The sequence below is a fragment of the Falco punctatus genome, assembly GCF_963210335.1.
Source record: "Falco punctatus genome assembly, chromosome: 9".
NCBI lineage: Eukaryota > Metazoa > Chordata > Aves > Falconiformes > Falconidae > Falco > Falco punctatus.
The window spans coordinates 20,247,515-20,269,938 of NC_137589.1; the positions used below are offsets into that span (position 1 = coordinate 20,247,515).

The 22,424-nt window shown below is 41.5% G+C and overlaps 1 protein-coding gene across 5 annotated transcripts in view; it reads left to right on the plus strand.

Moving 5' to 3' along the window:
* The window catches only part of MCU (mitochondrial calcium uniporter), a 91,818-nt gene extending 69,394 nt beyond the window's left edge, over positions 1–22,424 (plus strand). For 3 of the 5 annotated variants that reach the window (XM_080401747.1, XM_080401751.1, XM_080401748.1), the window contains exons 2-8: positions 9,894–9,963; positions 14,026–14,196; positions 15,066–15,170; positions 18,285–18,445; positions 18,933–19,136; positions 20,615–20,731; positions 21,938–22,424. In XM_080401747.1, coding sequence (XP_080257873.1) covers positions 9,894–9,963; positions 14,026–14,196; positions 15,066–15,170; positions 18,285–18,445; positions 18,933–19,136; positions 20,615–20,731; positions 21,938–22,054 — 945 coding nt within the window. In that variant the 3' untranslated portion in view covers positions 22,055–22,424. Of the gene's footprint in view, positions 1–8,060; positions 9,788–9,893; positions 9,964–14,025; positions 14,197–15,065; positions 15,171–18,284; positions 18,446–18,932; positions 19,137–20,614; positions 20,732–21,933 lie in introns of those variants that run through there. The other 2 variants (XM_080401749.1, XM_080401750.1) reach the window with 2 other exon arrangements.

Genomic DNA, 22,424 nt, shown 5'->3' on the forward strand with positions numbered 1-22,424 from the left:
ATCTCAATTAAACAGAGAACCAAACCAGAACTAAATATCTGGGGAACACCTTTCATAATGCTCCCCTATAATCCTAGTTTATCACGGATGCTGGCAGTGGATAGTTTGATAACCATTGAAAGCACGTAGTAGAGGTTTTGGTCTGGTTTTCTTTAAGTTCTTTAACTAGTGATTTAACTTGGATGCATTATATAATCTAATGGCGTGTTTGTGCATAGTCCACGTGTTGATAAACCCCGTTTCAGCTAGTTTCCCTAAAATAGAGGAGGGAGGTTCAGGAAGTGATGGGATTAATTAGTGCTGAGGATGGCCTGGCTACAGGCTCTGCAGTGACACCTGATGGGGAGAAGCAGCCCTTCGTGAGGGCCTTCAGCCTGAAGGGGTGATGGACTTGACTGACCTTGCTCCGAGGATGGCACTGGCTGTCAGATGAAATGATCAACTTCAGGTATTAGCTTTCCTGAAGCTTTGTTTAGCTGTTAGTGCCTCTGTCATGCTTTCATGCATTTAAGTATAATCACGGTATTCAGTTTTGTAGCACAGTAATTCCATGCAGGAGATGCTGAAATTAGTAGCTTTGAGCTAGTGAGTGCTGCTAGGGGATGCTGTTACAGTCCTTCCCTTTATCAATGGTCAGTTAAACAAAAACCTTTGTTCTGTGTCTGTCCTCCTTATCTTTCCAGAGACGGCGGATGATGAAGTGGTCACTGTGTGCACTGGAGTTCATCAGACCCAATTGCTGCCAGGGTTGGGAACAGGGGTTTGTGGGGAGCAGTCCCACAGATTAGTCCTGTTCCTCTGGAGGATGCAGTGTCTGTTCTGTGCACTCCCTAGCCAGAGTGGAACTATAGTACAACAGTGTTGAGGAGCTTGGGAAGTACTGCCCAGTTGGTGTTTCTGAAACCATATGCAGAATGCTACAGGGTACCATATGGCTGTTCCTTGTGTTGTACGGAAGGGATCAACCCTAGTTTCCTAATTTGTCCTCTTGCAGAGAGGCCAGGTGAGAACAGCTGCGGAAAGCTGAACTGGGAAACCTTCAAGACTGCATTTAACATGCTATTTAAACATAGGGTTCAAAATAAGTGTGTTGGTGTTCTTACTGCACTTCATTAGTATGTCAGTGAGGATGTGCCTCTGCAGAGTGCTGCCTTTCACTTGCATTTAACTTCTGTTGAGTTGCCTTCTCTAGGCGTATACCTGTGGCATGCAGTAGGTGAGCAGTGCAGCATTTCATCTTTCAGGGTGGAGGTGGGAGGCCACCCTGTAAAGTAGTCAGGTACAAGGTACATTGTTAACTTAAAGGATATTAAACATTAACATATTGGGGATATTAAGTTTGCACGTAAGCTTCCTTGAACTGTGGTCTGGTAGCACAATGAGATTACGTTCTTTAATGGCTTTAAAATATTTATATATTTTTGTTGGCATTTTTTTCATTTTCTTCTGTTGCTCTCATATGATGTTAACTTGCCAGGGAACGTAAGTGATTTAGAAGCCAGAGTTGTGCAGTAACAATCCTTATGGCAAATAATGTATCTAGGGGAAAAATGTCAGGCATCCACCCTTAACCAAAGGGAAGATTTTTCCAGGGCTTGATGATGTCTGTGAGACTAGTGAAAGGATGGATTATTTTTTTTTAAACACTGCACTAATTGCACCTGGTAGTGAACTGAGGCAAACAAGGTAGAAAGTGAAGATGTGTGCCAAGTTGAGCGTCCTGCACTTTAGTATTTCTTGTAGAAGAAACCTGGCCAACTCTTAAATCTTGAACCGAGTGCCTTGTAGAGGATTCAATCCTGAAGCTAATTCAGTCTCCAAGTTTGCCCTGTAAGGCTCGTAATCTGAGAAAAAGAGCTACTTTCTGTCTTCAGTGCATGGACTGACTTGAAGTGACTTTGTGGGTACGGAAGAACTACCTCTTACTGTCTGAGGCATGCCTCCATGGAGTACTTAACATTTCTGTTCCATGAGGTCCCTTTTTGGACCAAATCCAAGTAAGGTTAGCTAGAGAGATGAATTTTTTTTTAATAGTGTTCTCTGTGGGCAAATGAGAAGGGAATTTATGGTGTAGGACTCCCCCAGCACTGGGATGTGCTGGGCTGCCATGGCTTGCAGCATGTTGTACCTCTATTTGAATGTGCCGCTTCTTTGAAGCTGTATGTATTCTGGCATCGACTCCGAAGTCTGCAAGAGCCTGCTGTTTCTTTTCAAGAGCTGAAAGCAAGGTTCCTTCGTTTCTGAGTTTATTTCCCTGGAAAACCAGTGCAAGTTGGCTGTTCCCCAGCATGCATGGAGGCAGAAGGAATTTCCATGCACCTGTGGAAATCTCACTTAATAACTGTGCTTATTGTTCATTCTTGATGTTTTAAATGCTAGGCATGCGTCAGTAAGCTGCCATTTCCTCATAAGGAAGTTCTTTATGCAGTATGGCAGCAAGGTGGGAGAAGAGGACTAAGAGCTCTTCTTTTAAACTGGCTGTAACAGAGACAAAAGGAATTGCCTAATGGGGCTGATAAGTACTAGAGGAAGAAAGAAAAAGAACAAGACAACAGTAAGCTGCCGTGGGCAAATTGCTGAGGGGAGTCCCTCTGTTTCCTTCTTTCTGGTTATACAGTTTTCAGCTGTGCGTGGCAGAGGGAGACAGAAATCATGAACTCTGAAATCTGTGGGATCAGAACTCACTAAATTCTTGAAACTGCTTTTTATACCAGGGTTGATGGCCACTTAAATTTGAGAAGAGAGGTATCATCCTTTTCATACAGGAAGATTCAGTAATGAATCTGGAAATTAAGGAAGGGAATTCAGGTTTGCCTTGTCTTTGTGTTCAGGTTTCAAAGCTAACACAGGATTAAATGTATCATGGTCTTCTGCTTGGTTTAGGTCTTGCAAGCTTTCAGAATGCAAGGCAATTAAAATTCTCAGCCTTATTCAAGTAACTGTAAGGGCTGTATTAAAGAAATTTAATTCAAACAATCCTACTCAAGCAAAGCAAGACTATTTTCATAGTGAAACTGATCTGGCTTCACAAACTGCAAGGGAGATAGATGTTCCAGCCCTGGTTTGCATTGCTTGCTAGAGGTAGGAAGGACTGTGTGAAGTTTGGATGAAAGCGGGAGTGTGGTCTGGTGTACTGTGTCTATCATCTATTTAAAGTAAAGTAGAAATACTGTAATTCTCTAAGTTGCTTACGTGTGCAATAAAATTAAGAATGTAGACTGAGGAAGTGTTTGGGGTTTTGGTGGGTTTGTTGGGGGAAGAACGATGTGGATGATGGCAAGGGAAGCACATGTTATAGAAGCGGTAGAGACTGCTTGACCAATGGGCTTAACATGTCCGTTATTTTTTTTCTTTCATTACTACTTCTTCCCTCTTGTGCACCAAGAGGCTCTATCAAAGCCATCAAAAGCGTGATATACCTGTTACAAGACTCCTTGTTGCAGCATCTCCACAGCAGCAGTAATGCCTGGGAGAAAGGTGCAATGAAGAATGAAGATCACTTGCTTCATCCTTTTTTCCTCCCCACTCCCCTACCCCACCTCCTTCTGTAAAGAGTGAATCTCCTTCCTCCTACCCACCCCCCCTCTTCCTGGACTCTGTGTATTACCTGTTTCTTTTTACGCAGATGGGCAAAGGAAGCAGGGTGAGAAGGGAATATTTATAGCTCACCTCCTGTTTATGTTCCTTTCCTAGCAGATGTGATGAAGCTCTGTACTGGTGCTGGAAGAAGAGAAAATTCAGACAGGAATGAAAAGTGTGGCAAATGAAGACCATTTGCTAACGTGTAGGTCGTACAAAGTGCTTCCAAATGCAGAGATTAACACTTCCCACATTGTATTGGCATTGCCTTTTTTGTGTCCATCTTCTAAGCCTGATTTTAAAACAAAAAAGCTAAACAAAATCAAAGAGGAACAGCACTGCACTTCAGACAGGTTCTCATTTGCTTGACCTTCATCTGCAGAAACATTGCCCTGTGGAGGGAGTGGGTGTGAAATGTTCTTTTTGGGGAAAAAATCTGACCTCTTGAGTGGGATGTGAGCAAGGTCATACTGGCAAAGAGTAAGAAATGAGTTCAAGCCAGTGGGATTTAATCATGCAAGTGCTTGGGTTCTGGGAGACAAGCTGTATGGTTTAAAAAGGCAGCAGTTTGAAGTTGCTGGAAACTGGGTAGAAAATAGTGTTCAGGGCTGTGGGGTTCCTCTGCCATGGTGGCTGTAGGGCTGTTGCAGGAAAACAGCTCCTAGGTCTAAGGGCCTTCCCCACCGCATTCTCCTCTCTGGCCAAATGTTAGGGGTTTTGCATGTCAGCTTGCTGTGAGAGAGCTGCGGGTGTGGTGTGAGTGCTACCCCTGCAAGAGCAAGTTCTGTTTTATTGTGTACCAGGCTCTCAGACAGAAGCAAGGTGGGTGCCTTGAAGGAGATACATCACTTAGAATTTACTATGCAGATGTATCTGGAGACCATAGCAAAATGTTGGAGAAGGTCTTCCATATAGGGTTACTGATTTGTTGAAGAAATCCCTGGTAAAGCTGGGTTCGGTTTCAGAGGAAGATTGAGATTTACTTTCTTTTTTTCCTAAACGGAGATCCTAGAAGTGGGCCAAGGCATCCAGATGTCTCAAAAGAACGGAGGTGGTGAAGAAGGGGGTGAGAGATGCAGGCAGAGATCTCTCATGCCAGACTGGCCCATTTTTATCTCTTCAAAGGTTTCTGAGGAAGCCAGGGAAGATGCTGAAGAAGGCATCTGAAATTAGCAGAGCTGTGCCCGGGTGCTGGCAGCAGCAGGACCTCTCTTGGATGGTACTGTGGGCATGAGGCCTGCTGTCAGGTCTTCTCCCTGCCCCCTTGCTGTCCTCAGGCCCACATGAAGGACTGCTGCAGGCGTCCTTCATGTCAGAGGGCTGAAAAGGTCCTGTCTGTGCTCAGAGCCCTACATTGGCTCATCTTTGAAGGACTTTATTTGCAAACTTTGCTTTAGTAGTTGCTGTATTGGGTGCCCGGGGGCTGAGGGGGGTCTCTGAGGAGAGGCTGGGGCTGCCTCAGGTTGGTTCCAGCTGGTTCTGGTGGCCCTCGGCGAGGCGCAGCCCAGCCCCTCGGCCTTGCTGTTGGTGCCTTGGGGAATCTGAGGTCAGAAAGGGGAAAAATGCTGGAAAGAGGAGAGGCATGAGGAAAAAAGTGTGAGGAACAGCTCTGCAAGCGCTGAGGTAGGAGGAGGGAGCGGAAGTTCTGGGGCAGACTCCATCCTGGTGTCCTCCATGGGCTACTGTGGATCTTTCCAGAAGGAATGTCCATTCCCCCCCACCCCTCATGGTGGGGGAAGGAGAGTTGGATCCTGGAAAAAGGGGTGGAGTGAGGAGAAGGTGTGTTAATTTCTGTTTATTATCTGCTTTAATTGGTGTTAAACTATGGTTCCCCTACTTGAGTCTGCCATGTCAGTGATGATTGAGTGATCTCCCTGCCTTTATCCTGACCCATGAGCTGTTTTATCTTGCCTTCTCCTGTGCTGTTGAGGAGTGAGAGAGCAGCTGGCTGGGCAGCTGGCCACAGTTACATGTACTTACATCCAGTAGGAGCATACATAGTGGTGCAAAAATATTAGCTGCTTTGATGAGCTAATCCACATCATGGAGCTTGAACAGCAGATTTCTGGTCCGAACGCTGTTATACTCTGCATCTTCTCTGCTTTGCAAACATGGCTGATAAGAGGAGGAAGCAAAATGGGAGGACAAAACAGGACCCAATGACTTAAGATGAAAGTACTGTTCTGGAGAGATCAGTGTCACAGACTGAGTACAGGAGTAGAAGTAGCTGGAGCCCTGAAGTGAGGGAAAGATCAATAAATGGAGCTCTTCAGCACTTTTCGGGTGGGTGGTTTGGGTTGCTGTGATTGCTTGAGGAAGCTTGCAGCAATTTTTGTCACAGAGATGCTGTCCAGGAGGTTTTAGGACAAGCACTGTTACGGCCAGGAAGGACATCCAGTTTTTCATGCTGTGAAAGTCAGGATAGGGAGGAAAGTAGCTGTTGCTTGTTGGAAAAGGTGAGCTGCTTCACTTCTGACTTAAGGCAGCTTTATCTAAAGGAGGCTTTTCATAAATGCTGAAATGGATGTTACAGCTGGCACTTGCAAGTGTATCTCTTCTAGATTTCACTCATGGAAAGAAATTTTTACATGGAGAGTGCTCTGGTTTTCACAAAATCTCTGCAGCTTTTGCTGCACTAGTACTCCAGCTAATGAGTTAGCAGCATGTTTTAGACGTGTTCTAGGTTAAGATACTAATCTTTTTCCATGCTTGGAGTGTTGGTTTTTTTCTGGACAACTTTTCTGATTTTCATTAGAGTTTGGAGTCCTGGTACCCCTAAGTTGTTACCATTCTATCATTGATAATAATATAAAATGGCAAACATGAGTTCTGGCAGATTGTTCCATCTTTTCCTATCAAAGAGCACTTGCTGGTAGCTAAAAGACTGTTTTGGGGTTGGTTTGTTTTTTTTTTTTGAGAAGGCCTTTGATTAACTTTGTCACCCATCTGGAATTGAAATAGCTATGTTAGGACCTATAGAGATGCTGTTAATTTTTACCTTTGGATTGTCCAATGTAGACCTGGACAAGGCTTTTTGAAGTGTTACTCTTAGACAAAAGAATTTCCCTTCCCCCCCCTTATTCTTTATTGGCCTTGTTCCCATAATAATTCTGGGAGCAAAGCTGCATACCCCTGAGCCTCTTAACGTTGAAACAAAGGATTTAATGACTCTGAAAAGTGAATTCCTGCATATGTTCTCTTGAGACCCAGAAAGTTATTCTGGTGCTTAAAGCTTCTAATTTCAGTGGTCTAGTTTTGGTGCTTCTCACACTCCAAATGTCACTTATTGTGTTGGACAAGTCTGTCTCAACCTGGGTGTAATTATTGCGCATTTCATTGCTGAAGTAGTGAGCTGTCATCCATTTGTTTGTCGGCAGGCAAACAATTTGAGATCTGGTCAGCAAAGCTTGAAACAAGTTTCTCTTCTCCGACCCACACTACTTCAGTCCTGAGCTTCAGCCTTCTGGAACGTTTCTGCATAAAGCTGTTGCGAATTGCAGGCATCAGATAAAGGGTTCAGATAATTCTCTCATCTCGATTTTAAAACAGCTTCCCTTAAAGAAAAAAAAAATGTTTCATGATTCCTTAAGTTCTTGCTAACCTTGGATGGCAGAAGATGATATTTAGGTCTCTGCTGACTTTGAGTTCATTTGTTCGTTTTTTTCTTTTCCTAACCAGCAGAGACAATTTTCTTAGATAAGAGAATTCTGACAGAGCATGTATCGCAAGGCACAGTTCGAACTGCAGGAATGACAGATATGTGTAGTTTAACCAGTGTCTCTTCCTGTAAAATGTAATGTCAGCATAGTGCTGTGGGGTTGATGAAACGGTTGGTTCAGATCTCAATCGCAGTAAAAGAATTATCGAAGAGGTAAAACCTAGGGACACCTCGGCTTTTTGATGAGTCACCTAACACCCTATTCTTTAACTTCTTTTCTTGCCTTTTCCCTTATTCTTGCCTGTATTGTGTGAGGGCGGGAGACTTCTGGAGCTAGCTTCTACCTGTTAAATAGTCATGGCCTTAAGGTGATGTCTTTGCAGTTGCAAGCTGGTAATATCTTTTGGTTATATAGCTATTTTGCAGTGGGGTAAACGCTCGGTTTAGTGGGGTTTAGGATTTGCTGAAAATTGCTACTGAATTTTTGGGCTGCCTTGCACATCTGAGAGGAAGGCAGGCTCTTGATGTGCAGTGCTTCAAAAACAGATGATTAGTGCCACTAAAGTGCTAAACTAAAGTGCTGTTCACTGCTTTACTCTTCCCTCTTATCTAAAGCACCAGCTCTGCCATGGGATCGGGTAGAACAAGCATATAAACAGTGCTTTGTGGTAGCACTGTCTGACAGGATGTTTTGTGTCTATCTGTATAAATTCTGCCCACTTACTATTGTATCTGATCTGATACTATTTTTGGAAGGATTGAAGTTGAAGTTGATAAAAGTTGAAAGTTGAATAAAATGAAGTTGATAAAAATTGAAGTTGCTACTTTCAACTACGAAAAGTTTAAACTTCCTATAGAGGCTTCCCCTCCTTGGGTAGAATTTGGTTCTGAACAGTGACTTACATGTGGTGCAGGTTCTGCTCACTGAAGCTCCTGACTTTTTTCGTAATACAATTATGATCTCAAGACAGCAGATCTTGATTTGTCCAGGATGTGAAGCTGTATTTGTGTGTGGGGTGGTTTTAAGTTTTAAACCTCTTCAGGTGGAGTGGGTTCCTGGTTGCTAAGCAGTGGCACACAGGGGTGTTTGTCAGTCCAGATGACTTAGTATTTTTCAAATGTAAAAAAGTTAATTTGCCTTTTGGTTCCCAACACATATTAGGGGGCATGTGTGTGTAACATTACTTTTGCCAAAACATACAGCTTCCCACTTAACTTCAGTTACAGCTGCTTAACGCCCAGTTCTCTTTTCCTGTTAGTTGCCTGTTTGACTTGACTGTGGGAAGCTGAAAATGCAGTTGCAAGGAGGAAAACTGCAAATGACTTGACTGATTTTCATTGTCAAGACTGAGAAGAAAGGCGTGTAAATACAGCACAAAGGAGAGTGCATTTCCAGAACTGCAAATTCATTGACCACCTGGTCCATAGGTCCTGCTTTCAAGACAGACTACTGCAGTTGTAACTATCCTAGACTTGCATAGCAGGCTTTGGAAGAAAAGTTAAGTAGCAGATAAAGCTATTTTAAGAAGATTATTGAAAGCAACCTCACAAAATACAGATGTCTGGACAATTTGGCAATGAAACAACAGCCTGGGTTTTGTTTGCAAACTTACATTGAAATTTGCTTTAAAGATAAGCCCTACCTGTGAGATACCTTTATAGAAATTCAAGTTTGGCAGCTGTATTTTAGAAATCAACAAAAGACAAAAATCTCAGACCACAGGAATGCCCATATTGGACTGCAACTGTTGAAGAATCTGAGTGCTAGTCACTGAAGTTTATAGCACCATTGACAGATGAGACCTGGTGTTGCACTGTATTATTTTTTATAATTGGGTGCTTTTACGCTGGAATTGTAATTTCACTGTTGGGGGAGGATTAGTATATGACTAGTATAACATAGTCGTAGAAGGCAGACTTTAAATCAGTCTGATTTTAGATTTTCATGAACAAATTAGTCCCTTGCCAAAACTGTAGAACATAAAAACCATTCATGTGCACTTTTTTATTGGGCTTTTATTTATAGCTCAGTATAACAATTTTTGGTTTTATCTTGAACAATTTGTTCTTCTGTGAACAGGCATGTTTACTACTTGTAGCTTAGAGTTTCGCTGCCTTCTGTAAGGATGAGAAGGAACTATATGTCAGCACAGAAAACAACCGAAGAGAACCTCTTAATCCGCAACTCCCTAACCCTCCCCCATTATTATGCTAAAACTTTTTTTCACCTTTGAAGACTGATGCTTTCGTGTTACTTATACTTTCCATGTCTGCATAGTAGTCTAATTTCTTAAAACTGATTAATTCAGTGTGGCTTTAACCAATACTTTTTACATTAATGGGGAAAAAAAAGCTCGCAGCTGTGCTGTTACACGTTCTGACTTAAAACTCTGTGCTTTGGCCGTGAGGTGTGTAGAGGTGAACTTGGCTGAGGGGGGAAGCCCTACTGAGTGACAGATGGTAGGAGAAGGGGCTGTTCTTGACAGGCGCTCCTGGTTTGCTGTCACCCCTGCGGCGGATGGGAGGAAATGCCTGGCCACAAGCGTCGGGGTAGGTGATGACAGGAAGGGGGGGTCAGGAGGTGGCATTGGGGTGTGATTCTGCCAGACGAGCGTTACTGAACATTTGTCCTTTTTGCTGTTCTTGTATTTTCTAGGTGCATCAGAGGCTTTCTCCTTGGCAGAGTGTGAGAGTGGTTTATTGCAGTACAGTAGTGCCCTCTGATGGTGAGTATTGACACAGAGAAACTTGTGGTTCGCTTTTCACTTTGCTAACTTACATCGTGTTCCCTGACCCTTTTTCTGGCTGAGGCTTTTTTGGCTAGGAGGTAATCTCGTTTTGAACTAAGGAAGTGATAGAGAACAAAGTCGGTCAAGAAGAATTATGGAAATGGTCAATTTGTCTAATAACTGTTCTTACAAAAGTGGACAAGCATTATAAAGGAAGATGTAATTGTGTGCAACTGTCCAATTTTTTTGCCAGACTTTTTCTGGATGTAGCAGTGAGGTCTGTGTGGTGCTTACTGTTCAGGGAGCTGTATGCCCTGTTAACTGCACTGTTTTTATGAAAATACCAGCTACTTGCTCAAGTGGCTGCTAGCACTGTTGCTGCAACAAATAAGTTGTGAAGCCAAGGCAGTTTTGTTCCTTTGTTTAAATTTTGGGGCAGCCCAGACATTATACTTTTTTGTTAAGGCTGTCATAACATAAAGCAAAAGAATGCACTGGTGGAACTTTTAACTGCAAAGAGGAAGCAAGCAGCTTTGAGATCCCTGCCTGCTTAACATCTGCATGTTGTGCGCAAAGACTAGAGCACTTACGCTGACTGACACAAGTGGTTAGTAGATCCTGATCCCAGTAGGGCTTGTTAATAAAGCCTGAAAGCTAATAAAGTAAATGCTTATGGCACAGTTGCTTTCTCTGCCAGGATACTGAGTGTGCAAACACAAAGAGAACATGACTGCTGTGGAGAACTCAAAATAAAGCCTGAAGCTTAAATATGTAGAAGTGTAGAGGACATCGTAAGGTTGAGAGGATAACTTAAGTGTGTAGCTACTTGCCTGATTTTGTTTTACTTCTCCTGATACTGTGCTTGAATGTTTCTCTTACTTCTTGCAATAACTTCACCTTTACCAGAAGTAAATGTTGGACACAGAATTCTTTGGCCACACCCTTTTTAAAAAATTGTACTTTGTTTAGGCCTAAGGTATTGCTTAAGTTATTCCTATGCACGAACAGAGATGTGCTGAAATGCTAATAATCTGTTACTGATGCACATATGGTTGAGTCAAAACTTTGTGGTGTTTGGGTGGAATTCATACCTTAAAGCAACCTCACACTTAATACAGTATGTAAAGCTTTTAAATTCTCTCTGGTCTTATTTAGCAGTATCCCTGGGCAGGTTGTAGATGTCTGTAAAATTAAGTGAAATACACTTGTATCAGTAACTTTCTTTTACTTGTCTCATGTATTTAAGTACTGGCTTGAAATTAGTGAAGATTAGCTGAAATGTTAGCTCTATAATTAGTGAAATGTCAGAATGCTTTGTCCACTTAGTAACTTGTAGTTACCCTCATGTAGGCAATCCACAGGGCTGCCAGAGCAGATGAAAGCGAAGCAGACAGCCATATCGCAGTGTCTTGTTAGTAGGTTTTATTGGAGCTGTCTGTTGCTGTCTGTTAGGTTTGTATTATTGACGCGTTCTTCGGATTTTTTCCTTTTTGTTACTTGCTCCTGAGTTCTTCCTGCTTCAATGCAGTAAAAAATCTGACCAGAAGTTACTTGTGTGGGAGGTGATGAGAGGATAAAACTGGAATTATGGTCTTTCCTGCTGATGAATTAGGCAAGAAAATGACTTTTATAAGCTTTTTATAAAGAAAACATAAATTAGCTGTAATTCTAGACTTACTGAGTCAGTCTTCTGAAGGGAAATAACTTGGTCTTTAACACTTCACCTAAGCTGGAAATCCTTGAGAGGTTTTGTGTGTGCTACTGCTGCTGCTGACTCTTGGTGCAGTCCAAGCTATTGCGTTTATCACTGTGGTCTCAGTCTGGTCTGCGGAGGGTTAAAATATGGCAGTGCTGGTAGGCACTTAACTTAAAAGCTGGCAGTCATGGAGCTTCAGCTCCCAGTTGAAGCTCCCAGTGTTGTACCAGTGGGGATACATGGAGAAGTGTTGGTGCAGACATGTTATCTCTTCTGCTCTGCAATAAACTGGCTCACTGCCTGTATGCTTAAGGTAGTATTTTAAAGAAAGACTGTTTTTCATGTCTTGTGGTTATGTAAGCAGTGCATAAGTTAATGCTGTATTATGCTGCTCACAGAACCAACAAAGTAAATACTTAAGTGGCTATTTTAAGCTTCTAAATGTGTTGATCGTTCCTTCTGAGTCTGCTACCGTAAGTGTAGCTAATGCTTATCTATTTCTTACCAGTCTCTTGCTCAGATACTTGAGTGAAAAAATGCAAAAATCTGATAGTTGGTGTCATAACACTTGCTGATAAGGAGCTTGAAATTCTATCTAACTGTCCAAATGAATTGGCAGTTTGTGTTATTTTTTTTTCAATAAACTGTTGTCTCAGTTTTAAGCTTTGAAACACTAAAGCTACTAAAATCCTGTCAGGTGTTTGAGTCCTGAGAATAGGCATTTATAGGCTTCCAAATACTGGAGCCTGTTAAGATGCTTTAGTCATTTTAGATGTCCATACTTGGTCACTTTCACCTAGTCTTCAAGATGACCCGAGGACCTCTTTGTCAGCACTGGATAGTAATCTCCTGGAGGACGGGGAAAGCCTTTGTATGCATGAATCAGTTAATGAAGGCATGTGACAATAAACTCAAAAGCTTGAGAGAACTCTTCTGGCTTTGTAAAAGTGTACTTGGTGCATCCTTTCTCAACATACATGAGCCTCCCTTTTCGGAAAGGCATGCTGCCCCAAGACTTGTACTAATATGTAAATGAACCTATGATAAACAAGTTCATCATCTGGCAGCAAATCACTGAAAAGGGAGATATAAAGGCCACTGGTGGCAAAACTTCCTGAACGGTGGCATGCTTAGAAATAGCTCCCTTTGGTAGTTCAAATGACACTATTTGCTTCTATTTCTACTTGCGTTGACTTCTTTGACCAACCAGTTTCGATGCTAGCTGCTTAAATTGACTTAGCATGTCAACACATGAGTTAAACTTATTTGAGTAGATGGTGTGGTTTGTGTAGTTGGCCAAAGCTACAACAGGTGGCAATACTAAACCAGATGCAGTGTGGGTGGGTGTGACTGCACAGTGCTTAAGACATGGCAAATGCTCTGTGCAATAAAGATGACCTTACATTCTTACATAAGAAAAATAAGTAGCGATCCAAAGTGAATCATTTCTAGGTGTGCTGCTGTGTCTTGGCAGCTACTACACTTGGGGGAAATTTTGACTGTTTGTAACTCAGTAGAGGGCATACAAACTTTTAACTTCTCTTTTCTATGTATTGATATCCCAGAGCACACAGAGTGGGCTGTCTCTCTGGCAGTAAAATAATAATTGGCTTAGAGTTCCTACAGGTCTCTACCATAAAATTTTAGAAAGGGGCACTGAAATCTTTCAGAATGCTGTTGTAAAAGCTCCTGGCAGAAAGGGAAGATGCTGTTTTATCTACCCCACTAAGTAATGTATGTCTTCTGAAGTACAAAGTGTATTGATCCCATGGATTTTAGATGAAATGACCTTGAAGCTTAAACTCAGAGTGCTGTTCCTACAACCTCATACTCCTGACTATTCTCTTAAATATTTGTTGCCTTGGGGCAAAGAAGGAAGGCAGAACTAAACAAGAATAAAAAGGTTTGAAGTAGGTCCTTCCTTGATGTTTGCTAATATACACAGTTTGCCTTTGTCTTCTGGGCTGTAAATCCTGATAAATTGCATGCTGTTTTGTCTGCCATAGTTCAAAATACTTTGATTCTCAAGAACAAACCAAATCATTATGTGCTACCAAGTTGTGGCTTTTAGATACCATGTTGCCTTTGGTGTAAACATGATTGTGTTTAGAGTAAGTATCTTTTACTTTTCCACAAAACACAAAGTTTTAAGACATGCTGCCAAGTTAATGGTACTGAAAACCGCTGACATGCCTCGGTTTTCCTTTGATAGGCATATCTCTTGATAAAAGATGAACCACAAATTTAGTCTGTCTTGTGTTCAGCTCATAACTGTGTCTTTCTCTGTGGGATAAATACAGAACTAATGTGAGAAGGTCTGCTGATTTTTTCATGGTAAACTTACGTTTTTGTCTTCTTTGTAGAAGTGACAGTGGTTTACCAAAACGGGTTACCTGTGATTTCTGTGAATCTTCCATCCCGGCGTGAACGCTGCCAGTTCACGCTCAAACCTATCTCAGACTCTGTTGGTGTGTTCTTACAACAGCTGCAAGCAGAAGACAGAGGAATTGATCGGGTTGCCATCTACTCAGCAGGTACTGTTGTTTATAAGCTAATTGATTTACTTACTTGCCACCTATTTTTGTCTGGCCTTTTGCTTTTTAAGTAAAAGTTTGCTATGGTGTGAGTTATTTGACGCTCCTGAAAAAGTATAAGGTAGAAATGCCACTCCTAGAGGAGGAATGCTGTAAAGGAAATCTGACTGTAGAGTGAAGGAGGAGAAAAACATTCCTAATGCTTAGTTTACAGACATCAGTCCTAATGGAGGAGTTTGCACTGAGTTTCCTACTATTTAGCTATACAACCTGTGTAGATGTTCTAATCTGTTTGTAAGGAAGTAGGTAAGAGGTGGTACAAGGGAAATTGTACCTTGTGTAGCTATGAAGACTCAATCATGTTTCACTTACTCTTATTTTACTGTTTTGTTCAATTGCTGTGTCTGATAGCCACCGAAGCTCCGAAACATTGTTACGGTGTCTTTATGACAGTGCCATCAAAGCAGGTATTTCCTTAAAGGTCTTGGCCTGGGAGGAAGGTGTTGCTAGGTTAGTGGTGTCAACACTGTCCAATATCAGAGACTGAAATAATTTCTAATGCCAGTGGGGAAAGATGAAGGTCACTTAAGTGGATTGTATTGCAAAACATTAAAATATTCACAGTGTGTGGGATGAAGGGAACAGCTCGAAATACCAAAGATGTAGGAAAAGCAGCTGCATATGTAGCTGAGCTAGTATTTGCCAGGTAAGGTCTCCCAGTATATATAAGTATCTTGATAAAGAGTATCGTCTGTGGGAAGACATAGAAATCCAGTAACTGGACTTGGGATGGCATTGCAACTTAGCCACAGCATATTTCGGTAGAGTTTGGTTTCTACTCTTTAATAACTCATCTGTTTGCCTTACAGATGGCACACGTGTTGCCTCTTCTACAGGCATAGATTTGCTTCTGCTGGATGACTTCAAACTGATCATTAATGATGTCACATACCACGTCAGGCCACCAAAGAGAGGTAAACCAGCTTGGTTCTGGTAAACATCAGAAATAAATCTTAGTGCTCATTTCCCTGTTTAATTGCAGTGTGCTTTATTAACTTGTTCAAGAACACAGTGTTATTTCTAAAGGAAACCTTGCAGATTCTATTCCTGCCCTTGTAGTCTAATTTAGTGATACCAAGTAATGGGAGTAGTCAGTAATGAAAAGCAAATATTCATTCTGCTCAAAGCCATACCCCTTGTAAGAGGAATAAGTGCAGAAATGTAATTTCTTTTAATTTCAATTTTTTTCTGATTTTTTTTCTGATTACTGAAAAGTAATTAAATTTAACTCATTCTGAAGGATTACAGTACAAAATGGGAATTGGATTGAAACTTAGGTTATCTGATTTATAGGAATAAATTGTGCCCTTACCTGACAGTTAATGTTGTTTCCTATTAAGCGTGGTACTTTGAATACTGCAAATAAACCTGGAAACCTTGTTAACTAATAGACAATGAAATAAATGAGACTGTGCTATTACAAGGTTACATTGATTAGAATCAAATAAGGGATTGATTCAAAACCTATGTTGAATCAATAACAAAATCCTTCTAAATTATGGGCTTCGGACACATGTGTAATTTTGAAGATGTGAAAACTTGCAAGAAGCTTTTGAGATTATCCAGAGTTAGTGGCAAAAGCAGGAACTTGGTATTTTCATCTGTCCTCTACTCTCTCTCCTAGGCAACTTTATAGGCTTCATAAAGCACCAGGTTCTTGCATGCCTATACTTACCTCTGAGGATTTAAACAAAAGGACCAGTTTTGGAAATGTTGGTCTGCTTGTTGGCTTGGCTCACAGGTAGTGGGGGATTTCTGTCTACCTTATTTTTCTGTTAGTGCAGGCAATAATGTGAAGCTTGCAAGCAGTTATGTTTCTAAAAAAAGTTTTTAGCCCTGTAGACATGCAACCAGATTAGGAAGGATTTGTAACTTTACTTTGCATGTCCACTTGAAGTTAGATGGTGGAAATACCTTCCCCTATTTATCTGAGTGTTTTCCCTAGTGTTTGGGCCTTCCTCCTTTCAAGCAGTAGATGATGAACAAAATCATTCATAAGGCAAAAGCTGTGAGGGAACTGATAATGTTCCTTTTACCATCTTGACCATCATGAATAAAGCAACATGTTAAAGCAAGTTATCTATCAAAAATCGGGAGACTGACCATATCTTCTGGGTCTGAGACTACCCTGGCTGGCTGATTGCTAGGAAGATCTGCTGATATATGCCGTCTTCCTCTGTAGATGTAGTTAGCTTTCAAGGACCTTTTTGCAAAGAAAATAATAATGTGTTCTAGAGTTTTATTATTCACAGTATAAAAATACCAAGTTAAAAAAAAAAAGTTTGACTTGGGGAACTTGGTGCAGCCACTTGTCCTTACTATGTGGGAGTGCAGCATTGGGTGAGGTGCTGTATCTCCCCTAAGTGTGAGTTAGACTGACCTCCACTAGAGATGTTTTTTTTTCCATGGTCTCGTTAAAAGCACCTTAACAGAAAACTCTCCATTGAGTCCGGGTATCTAAATGACTGAATATTACACACACAAAAAAGTTACTCTCTGCTCTGTCACCCCACTGCTCAGTGTCCTGAATGTTTTTTCGCACGCTTAAAGGACTTCTTAAACCAGAGAAGTAGAGTGAGGATTTTAACAAGGTATCTCTTCTGTTGGCCCCTGAGAGCAGGTGATGATTCAAGCCAAGCTGGGCTAGTCTGTAATTTTTAATACAACTAAATGAGAATGCAGACATGGTGTCTATTTCTGCACTAGAGAAATTGCTGTCCCGAGGTAAGGCCATTCATATGTCCCACCTACCGAATGTTTGAGAGAGCAAAGGCTGTGTCAGTGAGTGGGTATGTTTTTTGGTTAGCTTGCTTGTATGATATACTACTTGTGTGCTGGTAAGTGAGCTCTGGGATCTCCTAGGTTACATGAAATTGCAGACTCTGATTCTTTTTCCAAGGAGATTTCTATAGTTAGTTTGTAGTAAAATGAATGTGCCCATAAACAGGCCCTGAGATTAGTTCTGTTAAACCTTTCAGCTATTGTTTTTCCATTTTTACAAAATCACTAGTATTTTGGAATGGAAATGCCAGGATGCTGTAATCTTAAATACTAAGTACTTCTTGATGGTCACTTCAGGAGGAACACATGGGGTTTTTTTCTTCATAGGGAAACAGGAGCCTGTTAGCTGGGAAGGGGGATTTGGTGTGTCTTGGCGCAGACAACTGAGTGTCTTTCCCTTGAGCTGCTAGTGCTAGAACTTAAGCTGTCCATAGCTGTTTGTGTTGTTAAAATCGTATTTTGAGAAAAGAACCTAAGGCACAAGCCCAAGGATGCTACAAAAATTAAATTATTAAAAATTATTTCTGTATTTGGGTGATGTAGGGTTCTTTTGCTTTATTTTGAAACTTGTGTTTTTCCATACAAAGTGTGTAATACAATACCACTAGTCACAACTGTCTTACAAATTGATTTCCTTTAGGAATCCTTTTTGTGTTGAAATGTGGGGATGAAGGCAGTTTCAGTTAGCAACCCAGTTACTACCTCTTCTTAAATACTGTGAGTGAGAATTTCATTGCCCTGTAGATGGCACGGCAGGGTGTTACCCAGAGAGTGTTGGGAAACATTTCCTGGCATTGGTACTCAAAATAACGATCATAAGACTGTGTATTTCTGGGGCCACTAATCCAAGCTGTTTGGTTGCCATTATCAGTAACTATGGCTGCTGACAGTCTGTAATCCAAATTTTGACTGTTTCTTGACAGCTGGTGTGATGGATCATACTACGTAGTTCATTTGTCTTAAGTCTTGTGTATAAAAATGGATCACAAGTTGCTGTTGATACTATTACGCTTGCTAGTTATGTATCTCTTTTTCTTATTCTTACCAAATTTTAGAAATTTCCAATAATAAAGCCTGGTTTTCTTTTGAAGAAATTACATTTTCTTAGTGTGCTGTAGCTCTTCCAAAGGCTTCTTGGTTGAAAAGATAGCTTCATACTCTTCCTGTAGAGATTAATAGCAGTTTCTCAAGAGTGTGTAAGAAGTTCTGTGGGTACACACATGTAAATCAGTCTCTTTCTTTCCTAGAGCTCTTAAGCCATGAAAATGCAACAACGCTGAATGATGTCAAGACATTGGTTCAGCAGTTGTATACTGCCTTGTGCATTGAGGAGCACCAGCTGAACAAAGAGAAGGAGCTGATAGGGAGACTAGAGGAATTGAAGGAGCAACTAGCACCACTAGAAAAAGTAAGAAGTTTCTCATTGTATTCTACTTATTCTCCAAATGCAGCCTTAATTTATTTCAAGGTTTTAATTAGGCCCCTGGCATGCTTCAAATAGTTTTAAGATCACTGAAGCAGATGATGCTAACTGTATAGCAAATCATGTCTGTTTCTGGTTTCGGTGGAAGTGTTTTGTTTCCTTGCTTTATGTAACTGGAAATTATTTTGGTAGTAAATAAAGACTGGGGATAATGTAACAGAAAATCTCTAAACATAGAGAAATAAATACTTTTGCAAGGCATTCGGAGCATGCTCGGTGCAAAATATGGATGATGGCAAGATAGTGATGGAAAGGAAGTCTAGATTTGTCTGCATAATCTAAACTAAAATCATAGGTTTCAAACCACTTAACATGAATATAAATACAAGATGCTTTTTTTACATTATCTCTTATTTTTACATTATCTCAATTATTTTTGAGAGTACAAGGTGTGTGCTTTTGTCTTGTACAGGTAAGGATGGAGCTCAGCAGGAAAGCAGAGAAGAGAACAACCTTGGTGTTGTGGGGAGGCCTGGCTTATATGGCCACTCAGTTTGGGATTCTGGCCCGCCTCACCTGGTGGGAGTATTCTTGGGACATTATGGAACCAGTCACCTATTTCATCACCTATGGTAGTGCCATGGCAATGTATGCTTATTTCGTAATGACTCGCCAGGTAGGACTTGTTGTACTGACACTTCAGTAGAAGACGTTTTTTGAGCTCTGCTCCCTAGGAAAATAGCAAAATTTTGGCCGTTAGAGGTAGCTTTGCCCCTTACCCTGTCAGAACCTGGGTGCCACTTGATTTGATTCGCGCTGTCCAGAATGGTGGTGTATGATTGTGGGGTTTTCTGGTCGTGGTCATTGGTGATTTCCTGGTTGTCTTACTGTAAATGCTTACACATGTTCAGTGATTGACTGCTTTAGCTATACAGGTTCATCTACTGAGAGATAATGGTTTTTGCATGCCCACACGTGCAGCCTCATGCCCACTGACTTGCACCAGAGGCATCCAAGTGCTGTGATTTGTATCTGCCCCAATAAACTATGGGTTGTGAGGTACCTTCTGAATTTCAAGGAATCCCACCTCTGACATGAGATGTTGGTCTTTGTAAAGAGACAAAATTTCAGGGATCTTGCTGGAAATGCTTTTGTTCAAGTGTTTCATAGATCTGGTTTCCCATCCAGATAAAGGATCCTTCTCTGGAGCCTGGTAGTTGTGATGGACTGTGTGGATTTTCTAGTACATGGTTTGTCTCATCGCTCCCATTTAAACTTCATAATCCCATCTAAATAATGAGGCGGTGCCTCAGTCTCTGCTGTAACAAGACCATCAGAACAGATGCTGCTGCAGGTGTTCTAGCATGGTGTCCCGGGGGTCTGTCAGCTGCACATCTCAGGGGCTGAGGGCATGCGTGCCCCTGTCAGGGGGCTGCTAAGTGCAGTTGGAACTTCTGCCATGTTTGGAATCAGATTTGGTGTTTTAATTGCCATCTGTATTAATTAGTATCTTTTCAGCCAGGTCTTAGTATCTCAGTGTTTCAAGGATGATGTGATACCGAATGCAGCTTTTATCCACCTGATAGTGCTGGCCATTGGGTGTACACAGAGGCTGTGGGCTCTTCCAGTGCAAGGGAGAGTTAACTTGCGCAGGCAGACCTGTGCTTTGGAGAGGTTATGTGGGATTTGTTGTGAACAGATCTGCTGCTCCAAGTCACCTGCATGCTCTAAAAAGCTGTGGCTTTTTGCGGTAGAGTATCCCTGGCAAAAGCTGTGGTATTGGGTTCTTATTCTCCCTTGCATAACTTTGTTGAGAGATGAACTCATGGGCAACTATTGTTGCTTTAATTAACCATTGCACATTTATGACCTTAAGAAAAAGTATGGGCCATCTTACAAAGGCTTTCTTATGGTATAGCGTTGTTTTCCCTTTCTCCCCATAAACTTGTCACTTGATTGAGTGAGGGCTTAATTGCTGGCTGGGGTCAGCCCACCACACTGTGTGAGCTTAGACAGTGCTGTCTGGTTTTGTGCTTTCACTGACAGAAATTAGTCATTCTCCCAAAACACACCTGATACATACTGTGCTAACTGTATCCTGTGTTGCATCCTGTTGTGGCTTTATTCCTATCTTCTCTCCTTTTTTGTTTTTAGGAATATGTTTATCCAGATGCCAGAGACAGACAGTACTTGTTATTTTTCCATAAAGGAGCCAAAAAGACGCGATTTGATCTAGAGAAATACAATCAACTCAAGGATGCAATTGCTCAGGTAACAAGATTTTTTCCAGATGACAAAGAAACTACTGTTTGCTAGTTTTTAGCTGCTATTAATAGATGCATCTCAAATAAGTTTGGATATCTTAAGTTTCCAGTGCATTTTCTTGTCATAGCCCCGGTGCAGTCACTGATTTGGTGTTGATCTGCGCAGGAACAGAACTACTGGATGTGTAAATCAACATGAAATGGTTGCTTATATCTGTTGGTAAGGGGTCTTTTGAAGCTGCTGGCAAATCTTGAGTTGCTTCAGGCACTTCATGCCTTAGAGGAGGCTAATTCAACATTTTCTTTCTTCTCAACTCCTACACACCAGATGGATTTAGTGAAGAATGAAGACTTGCATCCATTCAGTTAATGTCTTCATGACATAAAACTTCAGTGCACTGGATTGCAGTCATGGAAAAGAATGTTGAAAATACTTAGCTGTATTGTTAGAGGCAATGGGGACAGATTTCTCATATTCTGGGGATAGGCACTTTTGGCAGACTGTCCATGTTGTGGGATCTGCTTAACAAAGGAGTCGAGTGGAGGTCTTTCATTATGTTTCGGAGAGCCTTTCTGCAGAAGGATAGCATGAGCAGAAAAAGCAGAGCTACCATGTTCTTTGTTACAGCTCTGTATCATTCTCTGTTTATTCTCAGGCTCTGGAAATGACAGTGTAGGCTATCCAAGGCACGTTGTATTCTCCCCCTGCCTTGGAGAAGGAGCTGTGCAAGGAGTAGAGGGAGGTTGGAGCTAGGCTCTCTGTTTCATGAGAAAACCCAGAAAGACCTCTGGGTTTTCTCATGCTATGTTGAATACAAATACCCTTGGCTAGCCGTATTTTCCTGGAGCTTTTCTTTTAGAATCAACCATTTCCATTAATCTAGTTTGTTTCTGTTTGAGTTTGGGGGTTTGTTTGTTTTTCAATAAAAAAGGTTCCAGTGAGTTTCTGGGGGGTCAAATCTTTCCTGCCATGTTTCTTTTAACTGGCTGCATGTAGAGAAGTTTAGAGAAGTATAGATCAAACGTCTTTAGGTGCTGAGAATGGCTTTCCCAAATACAAGCCCATGACTTTGTTTTACTTTTTGTAAACTTCCCTTCTGGACAGGAAAAACAAGGAAATACAGAAGAGTTTTGTATTCTGTAAAGGGGAGTGGTATTGGAGAAGGTGTATTGGGAGCTTGTTCTTTATAATGTGTCTTTTACTTTTAGGCAGAATTGGACCTTAAGAGGCTTCGAGACCCACTGCAGGTTCACCTGCCCATCCAGCAAATTGATGAAAAGGACTGATCAGCAACGAAGCTCTGAATCCCGGCAAAAAACCTGTTCATAGCTCTTGCCTTTTTAATTAAAGCATTGCAGGTGGAAGCTGGGAGGTTGTGTTGGGGTGGAGGGTTTTTACCTTTAATCAAGACAAAGGACTGTAGGGGGGAATGTCTTAAACCTGAAGATGGGACATTGTGGAATGTTAGTTCTGAAAAGGGCTTGGCAAACAGTCACATTTAAAAACTGTCTGAATGGCAATTGTGTACAAATACAGGATTGGGGAGGGGGGGGTCATGAAAAGAGTGTAATGTTGGGGTGTACGGATGTCTTCTTCCAGCTTTGCAGGGTCTGCCTCTTGATAAAGACACCAGCAGCCTGCTTAGCTTTTTTAATTTTCCTTTACCTGATTCAGATCTCTCTTTCTCTCTCTCTCTCTC